This window comes from Acipenser ruthenus, chromosome 8, assembly GCF_902713425.1.
Source record: "Acipenser ruthenus chromosome 8, fAciRut3.2 maternal haplotype, whole genome shotgun sequence".
Classification (NCBI taxonomy): Eukaryota; Metazoa; Chordata; class Actinopteri; order Acipenseriformes; family Acipenseridae; genus Acipenser; species Acipenser ruthenus.
This window is the reverse complement of record NC_081196.1, coordinates 59,703,111-59,716,263: the sequence shown is the minus strand read 5'-3', so window position 1 is coordinate 59,716,263 and position 13,153 is coordinate 59,703,111. Positions and strand designations below refer to the sequence as shown.

Below are 13,153 nucleotides of genomic sequence, written 5' to 3'. Positions count from 1 at the left end.
TCATAAGAGAAAGATTATATTTCCCTACTACTAAAAAAATATAAATGAGAACCAGGAGCAAAGTATTGTTTTATTAACAAGTACATTACAAAGGATGAGAGGAGGGAATAGCGTAGCAACTGTGAGAGCTTATCCGCAAACTAAAGCTTGTTAAAAAATAAAGCAACATTAAGTGTGACATTTCAACCAGTATCAGACCAGTGCAATGTATCGCAACATAAAGTAATGTGAGGTGAGTTAATATTCTAGCGTATGGGCATTAAATAATACAAATTTACTAAAAGACATGCTTGCTACGGTCTGCAAAAGTGATGCAATCTGCAATGAGCTTAACACATACATAGTTACAATCTTATTACATTTATTTACATCCAAAAATGCGTTTAAAATACAATTCAGGCCTGGCAGAGTATTTTAAAGGCTGCTTAGGTTTGTGTTAGCTGAATTTCTTTATTTTAAAACTGTCGACCTCTAGTTTACAGAACACCTAATATGCGTCCGACCCACCAGCTGCATGGCATAATTACTCTGCAGGCAACACGGCATCCCCGATGATCATAAGGCCAGGGCCAGTAGCCACCCAAGGGTTCACATATCCTCTGGCAGTGTGTGTAGCTGCGTCTGCACTCGGCACAACAGATTCCTTGGTGGTCCAGCATAGGATCGAAGGTCATGGTACCCCCCTCTCCTTCCAGCATTTGCTATGAAATAAATTGAGAGTAATTCAGACGGCAACATTGTCAGTCTATAATATCAGGATGAAGGAGCTGTGGCTCAGAACATTACATTGCTAAGATTGAGTGACTTGGCTCAGTTACACTATACTGACGTGAGCTTGTGGTCACGGCTATAGTTATGATGAGAACCTGGTGGGTTTCCATGTCATGATGGCATTGGCTAGAGGGTTTTGTTTCCATGAAGAAAGGGAAGGCCTCTGTTTACCAAGTGACCTCAGCAGCTGTGGATGAACTTGCAGCTGCTCCAGTCTGACGTGTCAGTTGCTGTCCTTATTTGACAGGCTTTGAAAGAGGCTTGTTATGGGTTTGGGGATAAACGGAGTAAATGAGGTAAGCGTGACCGAAATGCTATCATTTATTCAGTCCTTTGGCATTTGTGTGAGAGGCCAGATGTAATTTCTCAGATATTTGCTTATACTAAACTATATTACATAAACAACTATTGACATTAAGAAATTGGGTATGCTGATGATGCTGAAATGCTTGACTACTTTATTTCTTAATTAGTTTTACCTTCAAATACAAAAGTCATCTCCAATATTCCATGTGCTTGAAGTAAACCTTGCAAATATATATGCCTAGTAAGGGAGGTCAGCAGTGGACAGCTAAAACCCTGTAGCTTTGTCAAATGTTCAGTAGGCTGCACTTACATGGTAGGGGTTTTCTGGATTGAAGTCGGGTTTTTCCTCGGCTGGTTTTGAAGTAACATTGTCACCTTCAGTTTCACTCTCAGCTTTGCCCTCTTCTGCATCGGTTTCAAATTCCTTCTCATCATAATCGTCTGACTGCCGTCTTGCGCGTGGTACTTCTCGTTTCTTTCTCTGACCATCTAGAAGAGAAGAGTGGTGCTTCAGAGTTTCCAACATATGATTGGGATCTTACTAATATGCTTCATACCATCACATTTTCAGAACTGGATTTTGTATGAGAAAAGGGCCATTGACATTGTCTACTCTTTCTATGTTAAGTACAACCCCTAAAGTCCCAGGTTAATTATAATAAATACAGTACCAGGACTTGTTATGTATTAACCCTTTCCATGTGAGTAGACAGCTGCCTTAGACATATGCTTTAATTATTTTCTGGAAGTTGATGGCACACAAGAAAAGGCTGACCCAACAGAAACACAATTTCCTTTGGAATAGGATTCAGCACACTCATTGAATAATAGTAGGATCTGAAAATCCACAAAAAAAACATGGTGTTTATTCCATACCTTTGGGATATGTTGGCCTGAGCCAGAAAATGGGAAGATCGCTGCAGAGATCCATGATTTTGGTGCTCAAAAAGCTGCTGTCTTTCACTGGTTGGTCTGCAGCCACCCAAATGAGGGACTCCTCATCAAACTTAACTGGCATAATCTCATCCTCCTACCAAAAAAAAAATATATATTAATTTGATTAACAAAATATTTCTATGCATCAGACTTTCTATTGCTTAAAAGAGTCTGAACAGAATTGCTCATATTTAATTAAATTGTTGAGATGGTTTCAATTTCAAACAAAGAACTGAAAATTAAACTTGGATTTATTTTTCCATTTAAACATGCTGCAAAAGACCAATATAATGTGGCAGCACCTTAGTGTATACTCCATTTATATAAAAAAATACACAGTGGTAAAAAGTAATGTAAATGAAATAATCATTTAAATACGTAAATGAAGAAGCCTAAAGTGCCTCTTGTTTAAGGACTATTACTGAAGTGCATGAATTGGTCTTCATTTATTTAGTAACTTGTCCATTAACAGCCTCTGTAAAGGAAATAGCTGGTGGCTGGGCATGGCACTGCTTCACATATTTGGCACATGTTTAGCAGTTATCCCAATAGGAGTAGATTCCTTCATCTGGGTGGTGTGGGAAGTGGTTGGCCTGTATGAACAGCCCCAGGCACAAGAGCAGGCTTTGTGACTCAGAAGCCTGCAGCTGCACCTCATCAACTCCCCTGGTAGCAGGCTGTACACGAGGGATTCACAACATGGTGATATAAAACTGAATTACTAAAACAAAGATGTACTCCACACAAATTGGTTGAAAAATGATGGAACTATACAGTAACATTGCTGTGAATGCATCTGTTATAATACATAGGCTGTACAGTATTCTTAGCTTTAGTGTTACAGGAAAAAGTACCTTAGTCTGGTGATGCACTGGTTACAACGCCTGCTTGAGTTTGTCCCATCTAACTTTTATATTGGAATCTATCAATTGGGTGTTTTAATGGTGTAAATGAATTATCAACAATCCTGCAAGACATTGTATTTTTGAAGACTTTCATTAATTTAACCGTGGTCCTGGAGAGCTACTGTGACTTATGGTTTTCATTTCAACCAATCTCTCAGTTACTTAATTGAACCAATTATTGGCTTAATTAGTCAAGATTAACAGGAGTTCCGGATCTTTAGCCACTGATGATGTAATGACATCCATAAAACCTGCTGGATAGGGGCTCTCCAGGAGCAGGGCTGGAGACCCCTGATATATAAAGTACATACCAGACCGAAAGACACGGACTCCTTATTAAGACTCTCAACATCTGGAATGTGAGCTTTAGCTTGTGCTTTAATGTAGCATTTCTCTCCTCCAGCAAAACGAATCCCTGTGATTCCCTGGAATAAATACACACCACGTTAAAGCATCAGTTTGATGAATATGATGTGCATTTACACTTCCTGCTACAATTAAACTATCAGCTCAAAAATGTAATTAACAATATGCTGACAACCTTAAAATAATAACATATAACGTGTTACGAATTCCAGTGGACAATCATAAAATAACAACTATGTGTATGCTATTTGAATTCATCAAGTGACAGAAGAAACACATCTATTTTTTTTATTTTTATTTTTTTTATTGAATTGGTTGATTTTGAAACGGTTTATCGGAAGTTCCTGAGTGTATTTTGGTTGCCATTACTGGCGGTGCCCACTTACAATATGGAAGTCGTGGACTTCAACGGCCTCTTCACTCCCACTTCCAGTTTTGAACGTTTCCAAGTTATTTCCGGCATCAATTTCCAAGGACCCCTCCTCCACTTTTCCATTGATGCTCATGCTGTAATGCACATTGTACACCTGTGGAGAATGGCGCACTTTAATTCCTTTCAAACACAAAGCAGCCTGCTTTCTGTTTTGTAAAGTACCTAAGGAGTTGGGTACACTCCCCCCAAAAAGGTTTAAATTCACTGGAGTGTGTTTGATCAAAGAGAACTCTTGATTAAGAATAACACAGTACAGGTATCAACATGTGTTTATGTTTTGGAAGCGCTATGTTGGGCATAACAATCAAGTAGTCACTGGACTACAAGTTGTGATATCCAAGATGTGTTTCTGACAAGCAGTGTATGTAAAGACTCCAATTCCAATACACCATGATACAAATAATGATGATTGACACAATTGTTGCATATTACTAAAAAACCGTATTGGAGGGCACGTGAAATACAATTTGCTTTCAATTTCTTTTTGATATGTCATTTATTTAAAATAAATAAATAAATAAATAAATAAATAAATAAAACTATCAACAGCTGCCATTAGAAAAAAAGTTTTAGAAACCTGAAAAATGTCACCGGGTAGTGGCAGGGGTAACACATTGTACAATGCAATAAAGCTTATTGTACAGGTCAAACTTTTTATTTTTTATTTATTTTTGTGGTTAACCTTTTATCGCAAAATGCCAAATGCAGAGCTCAAAGTAAAAGTTACGACTGCTAATTGAAATAATAGTTAGGCTATTTGAAAAAAAAAACACCAGTACATACCAGTTAAGTTAAATAAATAAAATCGAGCCTTTATTTAACAACTGCAAAAAAAAAGAGTTGAGAACACACAAAAAAGTGAGTTTAAAACACATTCTCATTGTGTTTTAAACTCACCTGGACGAGAGACTTAAAATAGTGCAGCAGCTTTCAATCCACTGAATTACGTTTTAAATAAAAGGGAGGTAGGCTCGAGTTTTGTAAGATAAAACTATGAAAGGCTCACTCGTATTCACATCATTTGCAAATACATTTTTTATAGTCTAGATGAACATTTTAATTTGAGTTTTTGTTTTTGTGTGTGTGTGTTTTTTTTTAATGCATTCCTATATTTAAGAAGTCCTGAACGTCATAATTGCCTGGGAAAGCTGAAAAGAGCTGAATCCACCTCTCGGTCCCAGGGTAGCCAACAGACCCTCTCAAGCCAAGTACGTTTTCACTGACACCAAACTTCATTATCAACACCCACCCATAACTATTAAACGCTCAATCGCGCTGGATGAAGGAATGTTAAAAGAAAATCCAATGGCAAACGTTTGTCATTCGTTATCAACAACCCAGAGCGAATAGAAAGTGAAAATTCGTACATGCTTGTCGGTGACTTTCCAGAAGTAAAACGCCCCGATCGCTCCGAACACAAGCAGAGCCGCCCCAGCAATAAGCACAACAGCTCCAATTTTCAGCATCCGACCGTTGCTGGAAGGTTTTACCGTCACTGCAGTGTATGCCTAAATCAAGACAGGGAATAATAACAATGTGGATCGTCATACAGTATACATTCTTATAAGCCAGTGTACCGGTATATTTAATTTAAGGTTCACGTTGAGATGTATGTAACAGCTTATAAAATATCAAACAACCAGTACTGATATTAAGTGAACGTCTCACGAAAATAACGCCTTTACCTTTTTCGTTACACAAGACTTACCTACAGGTGAGCTACGTACAATACAATATTTTTTGGTATTCCAAAACTATCTTTAACACAATAGTTTGCCTCCCAGGTATTAAATGTCCTGGTCTGTGTGATAAAAGACAATCTTGACCATACTTACTGGTGGAAAACATTGTTCCACATCTTCTGGCCCCGCCAAAGCGATGGGCACTTTCTCCGAGCTCTCTGCCATGCTTGTCTTTGCTCTTGTGAGTGGGATTGCTGCACCTTCCACTCTACAGGCTGCTGCAACGTGACCAGAATTCCAACGCGAGTGTTATATTACCCCTGTGTTCTGGTCAACGGTAGCAGCCCACCAAAGAAAAACATTTTACATTATTTTACCCACAACGTCATTTCCTGACAAATACCTTATTTTTGGTGTATTTTATTGGAAGAGGATTAGCAGACAACAGTGCTTATGTCTATGCAAAAAAAAAAAAAAAAAGACGCCTCACCCAATAGGATAAATTATGCTTAGGTTATATTAGCAACTGAAAACTACTTTCCAATTGACAATGTTGTTTGCTTTCTGTATTGTATTTGTGTTACAACTATATCAGCATAGTTTGTACTGTACAGTCATAATCATAGAAAACTAACTCGATGTGAGCTTAAGGGAGTGGGCAAGATTCACAGAAAACCGTGCTATTTTTTTTAATTAATCTTTTTTGTAACGAATGGATATTTATAGAGTGAGTATGAAAGCTCTAGGTAAACAACGGACTCCGTTTAGGTTTATGAGATTTGCTCTGAAGATTCATTGCTATATTAGCTTAATAACAATGAACTATTTGCATACTTCAATTGAGCTATGATTTTCCCGAGGAAGAATGATCATATTTAAAAGCTGAAACTGTCTTTGTTTGCCCATGTTCAAAGCGAAAACTAGCTTTGCAAACGAAAGCCTGTCCTACTTATCAAAAACACACAGGCCTATGGATTCTAGCAGCACGAATTTCATGCGTATGCTAATCATTAAGAGAAAATGTATACACATAACACGCGCGCTTTAAATGACCTCGTAACCTCTTAAAACAACTGGCTTGAAAAGGACAATGCAGTCATAAGCACAGAGGTCCAAAATATATTTATTTGTAGACCAACTATTTGGGTCTTAACTTAAGTACATCTGACAAATCTATAAACCCTGTGGCTTATACCATTGCAGGGAATCCATTATTTAATAGATGCCGCTTCCTCGTGTTATTTAACTGGAGGTGTATTTCTTTATTTGTTTATTTTTGTAAATTATCACATTGGATTTCTGACAATATTTGGATAATTGTGCTAATAACTACTTAATTGGATGCATTGCATACATTATTATTATTATTATTATTATTATTATTATTATTATTATTATTATTATTATTATTATTATTATTATTAATAATAATAATAATAATAATAATAATAATAATAATAATAATAATAATACTAATAATACTGAATCAGAATGTTGTCCTATGTGTTATTCAATTAATTTCCCCTATAATTAAATTTATGTTTATTTTTTTATTATTATTTAAAAAAAAGTGTTTATGTATTTATTTAGGTTTGTTTTATTAAAAAATAAATACCTAAATAAATACATAAACACTTTCGCCTCATTTGACCATGGGATACTGCATGATTTGTGACACATAAGTGCAGACTCAACTCAAGATGTGGCTCGATTCATTCACTCCAGCTGAGTACACAGACACTGTTTAGAGATCCTCCCTGGGTCAGACACTGCGGGATTCACCTTTTACTTAAGAAATTCTTATACACAGAGCAAGGCTTTTGTCATTCTGGCAACCCAGCTTCTGAATTTGGGGTGAGAATGCCTCGTCACAGTGGGTTTGTCTCAAGGACTTGTACCCCAGCTGCCTGTGTGGTGTTAGAATGATAGACCAGGCATTAGATAATACAACTTTTGTTCATCAATATGAATGAAACATCATATGTGAATCCCATTATTCTCAAACAACTAAAATAAACGCTGCATTAAGTTTATGATTAATTCTTAAACATGTGGTTTTACATGGTAGTTAAAAAACTACTTTGCCTTTACTGCTTGACTCTGTATGCCCCATTGGTAATGGTTGTGATGCAATTATTCAGAAATGTGAAGGCCTTCAGAACACAAAAATAATGATCTCATTTATTTTATGAGTTCTAGCCACGGCCACTTCACTTATCTTTGGTCTTATCTTTGTACTTCACAGTTTACTAAATGACAACAAAAAGTGGTTAAATAAATGCCTTCATCAGAAGAACCTCCCTGATTTCTGAGGGGGCCTTCCTTTTAGACGCTTTCTGTCATGTATTAGATTTGCCGCGGTGGTGCAGTGGTACACTGTGTAGCCCATTTGAACTGATCCAACCTACTTGGATGGTGAACCAAAAGTGTAGAGTACATTACAAGGCACATGGGGTTTATTCAATTGGTGAACAGTGCGGGTATACAATATTTAAAAACAGTAATAAAACATGGTCCCCACTGTTCTTTTCGGGACGAAAGAGCATCTTACAGAGTGTGCATGTGGCCTAAATGTGCTGTTTTGAGAGGAGAGCTTGTGACGAAAGCATGTGGTACCATTCCAATAGCAAGGCACATTTCAGTCTTACTTTGTCTTAAATGAAACATACACAAAAGACCAGCACTGAGATATCTGATGTATGTTAGATGAGCTGCTTACTATTTATGGAGTTTGTTATTTACTGACTTAGTTTAGTTTTGCATTAACACGTGTGGTCAATTTACACTAGGTGTATGATAAACAAACCTTTGTGATAATCATAACATAGGCTACTGTATACTATAATATAATTGAAACTGTATTGCAAGTATTGTTTTTTTTTTATCCTGGGCAACAACAGAAGGCTTTTTGGTGCTGCTTAATGCGGAGTTATTTTCAACGTCAGATCAACAGCGACATCTTGTGAAGTTTTTTTTACCCCCCCCCCCAAGTGCCCATTTTCCTGCAGCAAATCTGATAAGATTTACACATATTTATTGTCATGATTTTCAGGTACGTGAACTGTTCACCAAAAACACGTGTAAAAAAAAGAAGAAAAAAAAAGTTAACCGGTAGGTAGTGTACAAATTTTAAAATGTGTCAAATATACCCACAACTTTACAACTGATATGAGAGCAATAACATAAACTGAAACATTCTATAGATACCCGAAGAGGATAGAAATGCACAAAGTAAACAAACAGACAGATCATAGTTTTTCATAAAATAAACAGCTTTGAAACATTTATTTAGACACACAATGACATAACCGAATGGATTCTTTTCACAGCAGTACATTGTTATCAACTTGATAAAGCAATTTCGAGGTCCAAGAAGGCTGAAGTTATGCGCTGTGCTTCGGGGATCAGCGTCACGGCCGGTATGCGTCAGGCTGAGCGCGTCTGTACTGGTCCCAGTGTTTGTTCGCCCCTGTGAGATTCCATAGTCTTTCAACTATTACAACAGCCTGCCGCCCATCAGCACCCGAAATATCTTGACGTTCTCATAATAGTAAAACCGAAGATATGACAGCTGATGGTTTCAATCTTTTCTTACAAAAATATATTCTCTATATGTACAATATATTGTATAATATACACAGTATGTTTTAACAAAAGTCATACAGGTGACTGAATACAATCAATACAGACTTACGCTGGCATTAAACAGAACTAATAATTAAATAAAGTGCTTAGCATTTTCTCTAAGCATATATCGCAACTTCCACGTTTTAATAATTAATAAATTAATTAAACTTTTTTTTTTTTAAACAAAAAAACATTATTAAACATTATTAGTGTGGCTTGTTGTCATGGTTGGTGCGTATACAGACACAGCGGTTTCGTTGATTTCTTGGATTCTCACGGGTCGTGGTGGAGACACCAGTACGTAGTCATAGTCTATATGTAGGACTTTCTCGTATACGCTTTGCAATCCCACTGTTTTGGGTAAGTGTGCTTGGTAGTAATTTTCTCTTTGCAGAGTCTCCCGGGGAAGCGAAGCTGTCTTGGCCAATGAAGAAAGACTTTGTGACGTATGTGAGGAGTTGTTCGCACTGGCTCTCATTGCGGAGGGGCTCCAGCACCTATCTGAGTGCCCAAGGATCTTGCATTCGCTTGTACACACCCACAGACCTTCACAAGAGAAAAATGAAAATGTTAAGATACAACAAAGAGAATGCATCTCTCAGATGTTGTCGATGACATTGCTCATCACACATCGCGCTGAACTATACAACAATAGTACATTCTATCGGTGATGCAAATCTTTTGGCCATAGCTGTATACTGTAGCAGTGCATTGCAGTACTGCGGTGATGTGTTGTATAGTGGGTTCAGTTAGCATCTGGTTTAACTTTAATGTAAGGTACTTTGTGGTAGTGTCTAGTGGTTTGTGAAAAATCCCTTACCGTTGTGCACGTTTCCTGGCACAACAGCCTTCTTTTGCCCGTCTCCGCTCACGTCCGAGTCGCTATCATTGAAGTCGCTGTCTCCCTTCCCGCTGTCCTTGCCGCTGAACTCGGGGTCCCGAGCTGAGATGGTGCTGAAAGAATTGCCTTTCCAGATCGCAATCGGCCGGACAACCTCCTCGTCGAACCCAGGAAGAGCAGAGTAACACTGTTAAGAAAACCACATATTAAAACATGAACTACTTAAATAAGTGTTTACATTGTCAACCCGGCATTAACGCTTCATCAGATGAGTCTGTCCATACCGTTCTGCAGTGTCTTACCTCAGTATTGGAAACAGGCAGCCTGTTCTCTGCTTCATACATGCAGGCGGTGTCTCTCCCATCTTCACAACTGGAGCACATGTCACTCTCAGTAGTGTGTGAATTTGAGAACGATGATTTGCTACAATAAGGGCGACTGTCGAATGCACTTCCACTGTGGCTGGAGATGAGCGTGTCGCAGTTGTTTCTCCCATTTCCCATCTGCACGTCCACATCACATTGGAAGCCGGTTGTTTCCTTTTCGTTCTTGCGTCTATTGCATGTTGTTGCAATTAAGATGATGGCAAGTAAAAGCAGAGTACAACTACCAGCCAAAACTATAATGACGATTACTGACATGTCCATGTGAAAGAGCTTGTTGTCTTCGGGGCTCTGTGCCACCACAACATGACCACTATGGGGAGCTGTTGTTGTAATAATGAAGTGAAGAGTTGCAGTCGAGGAGAGCGATGGTCTGCCGTTGTCACTCACAGTGATGGTAATTTTTATTACTTCCCGATATTCATGGCTTATTTCGCGGTTTAAATAGATTTCACCAGTTACTTTGTTGATAGAAAATGCCACATGCTGTTCTTCTGTCCCGATTCTGTAGGTAAGCTCGGAGTTGACACCTTGGTCTGCATCACTAGCTTTAATCTTAGTTATTAGGTAACCTGACGGTGCATCTCTCGGTACCAGTACCTCGGCCGATCCATTTATTAAAACTGGGTGTATGATGGAAGGAGCGTTATCATTCTGATCTACGATTTTCACGTTGATGACGGCAGTGCTGTGGAGCTGCGGGGAGCCCCCATCACTTGCCTGGATTCGAAACTGAAGTTGTTTCACGACTTCATAGTTCAGATTTCTTAGTGCGTAAATAGAACCTGTTGCTGGGTCAACAGATACAAAGGTAGAAACGGGGGACCCCATAATCTCAGCGTCTACGAGTCTGTACATTACTTTGCCATTGTGTCCCAGATCAGGGTCCCTTGCTATGACGGTGGTGATATAGGCACCTGGAGAATTGTTTTCTACAACAGAAACCTCATAAACGGTTTTACTAAAAAGAGGCGCGTTGTCATTTTCGTCACTCACTCTGATCGTGTATTGCTTGATGGTTCTAAATGGGGCTGAACCCAAATCTTCAGCAACTACAGTTAGGTTGTATTCAGATATCTTTTCTCTGTCCAGCGATGTGGTGGTTACGATCATGTAGCTGTCTTCATAGGCTTGCTGCAATTTAAAATGATCGTGTCCATACAGAGTACAGTGCACCTTGCCGTTAACTCCAGAATCCCTGTCCGAGGTGCTGATCAGAGCCACAAAGCTGTCCTTCGCCGCAGCTTCTGTGATGTAGGCTATGCCCGCACTTATCGATGTCATGGGAGTAATACTAATTTCAGGAGCATTGTCGTTCACGTCTTGGATGTGGATAATGATTTTACAGATTGCAGGGGTGGGGTTGGGGCCCAAGTCGTAAGCTTGCACGTCAAGTTCATACGTTTTCTTAGTCTCGAAGTCGACTGGGTGTTCGAGTGTTAAACGACCGGACTTGCGGTCCACTTTAAACAGCTGGCAGATTTCTGATGTTACTTGATTGCCGAATCCATAAACAACTTCACCATTTAACCCTTCGTCTGCATCCACTGCGTTTAAGTCTAGTAAGAGAAACCCAACTGGAGCGTCTTCATTGAGCTCCACAGAGAATGAGCTCTGATCAAAGACAGGGCTATTGTCATTGAAGTCCTTTACTTTAATATTTATGTTGGTGGTACCTGATCGTGATGGGCTCCCTCCGTCTGTGGCTACAAGTTCCAGCACATGTGATGACTGGGTTTCCCGGTCAAGTTCTTTCAATAGAACCAGCTCGGCATATTTAACTCCATCTGCTCTGCTCAGGACCTCGATAGTGAAATGACTGTTTACCAAAATCTGGTAGCTCTGAATATAGTTTGAGCCTACGTCTTCATCGACAGCAACCTCTAATGGAATTCGGGTACCTATCGCTGCACTCTCCGAAATGTCAAGCGAGGTTTCCAGATGGGGGAACTCAGGAGAGTTGTCGTTGATGTCTTTTACTTCCACCTCAACATGGATTAGTTTGAACTGCTCCTTGGAAAAGCTTACAACGTCGAAAGCAATGAGACACTTGAGAGACTGCCTGCAGATGCGTTCTCTGTCAATCCGCTCTCCAATCGTCAGCTCTCCATCACTTTCTCTCAGTTTAATGAAAGATGTATTGAATTGTTTCATCATTCGAAAACTGGTCAGGCCGCCCTGTGTTGCACTTAACTGCAGGTCTTCAGCTAGGTGTCCGATAACTGTTTCAGGCTTCTCTTCTTCATAGGTCTGGTATTTCACGGTCTTGGCTTCGGAAATAGTTGGTAAGAAAAACAACAGGTTAAAAAAATAGCACCCGAGCGCCCATTTACGCGAGACAGGGAACAAGTCTCGAAGCTTCTTTGAACCCATTTTGGTTGGTTAACAAATTATTTAAAATCACTTGTTCTATTCTTATCTGTTCAGTTAAAGCACAGCTCTTGTCAAGTTGAGTGTATCTCTGGAGTGACCAGATCTCCAAAGCCGGGATGAAAGTCGCAACTACAATGTGTACACTTCTTGAAAACCTTTTAGACAACTGTGCTGCTGCACGGCGAGGTTTATACCAGGGAGCCGCATGCAAATGAGACTGAGTCTGACCAATCAATCTCTTTGAAACTCTCGAATAGAGCTTGTGCGGCTTCTGTGGAGACCCTGAGCCTATTAGGAACTTCCTTAAATGTGTAAAGAACTTGGCACCAAAATGTAAAACAAAGCATTCCTTCTTTTTTATCTTCTTTTTTACATGTATTATATGTAAAAAAAAATACCTTGGATAAGGGAACAAAAGTATAGGCCTAACAGTTCCGAAGCTCTTAAATCTGTAGTTATATTAGAGTATCGTTTTATTTGTGCTTGTACCCAGTTAATAATCATAAGAGGATAAATAATAAACAGGACCT

General features: G+C 39.0%; 2 protein-coding genes across 2 annotated transcripts; both read right to left on the bottom strand.

Moving 5' to 3' along the window:
- Positions 1 to 52: 52 nt before the first annotated feature.
- Positions 53 to 5,708, bottom strand: LOC117406586 (leukocyte cell-derived chemotaxin 1-like). The gene is made up of 7 exons (XM_034010711.3): positions 5,553 to 5,708; positions 5,085 to 5,225; positions 3,671 to 3,811; positions 3,230 to 3,343; positions 1,954 to 2,107; positions 1,388 to 1,566; positions 53 to 701 (listed from the first exon to the last, which is right to left on the bottom strand). The coding sequence occupies exons 1-7, from the start codon at positions 5,622 to 5,624 to the stop codon at positions 477 to 479; spliced, it is 1,026 nt and encodes a 341-aa protein (XP_033866602.3). The 5' UTR covers positions 5,625 to 5,708; the 3' UTR covers positions 53 to 476.
- A 2,861-nt stretch (positions 5,709 to 8,569) lies between these two features.
- On the bottom strand, positions 8,570 to 12,767 carry LOC117407522 (protocadherin-8-like). Its single transcript, XM_034012647.3, has 3 exons — positions 10,170 to 12,767; positions 9,847 to 10,054; positions 8,570 to 9,572 (listed from the first exon to the last, which is right to left on the bottom strand). Exons 1-3 carry the CDS (start codon positions 12,621 to 12,623, stop codon positions 9,223 to 9,225), a joined length of 3,012 nt encoding a protein of 1,003 aa, XP_033868538.3. The 5' UTR covers positions 12,624 to 12,767; the 3' UTR covers positions 8,570 to 9,222.
- Between the last annotated feature and the right edge of the window lie 386 nt (positions 12,768 to 13,153).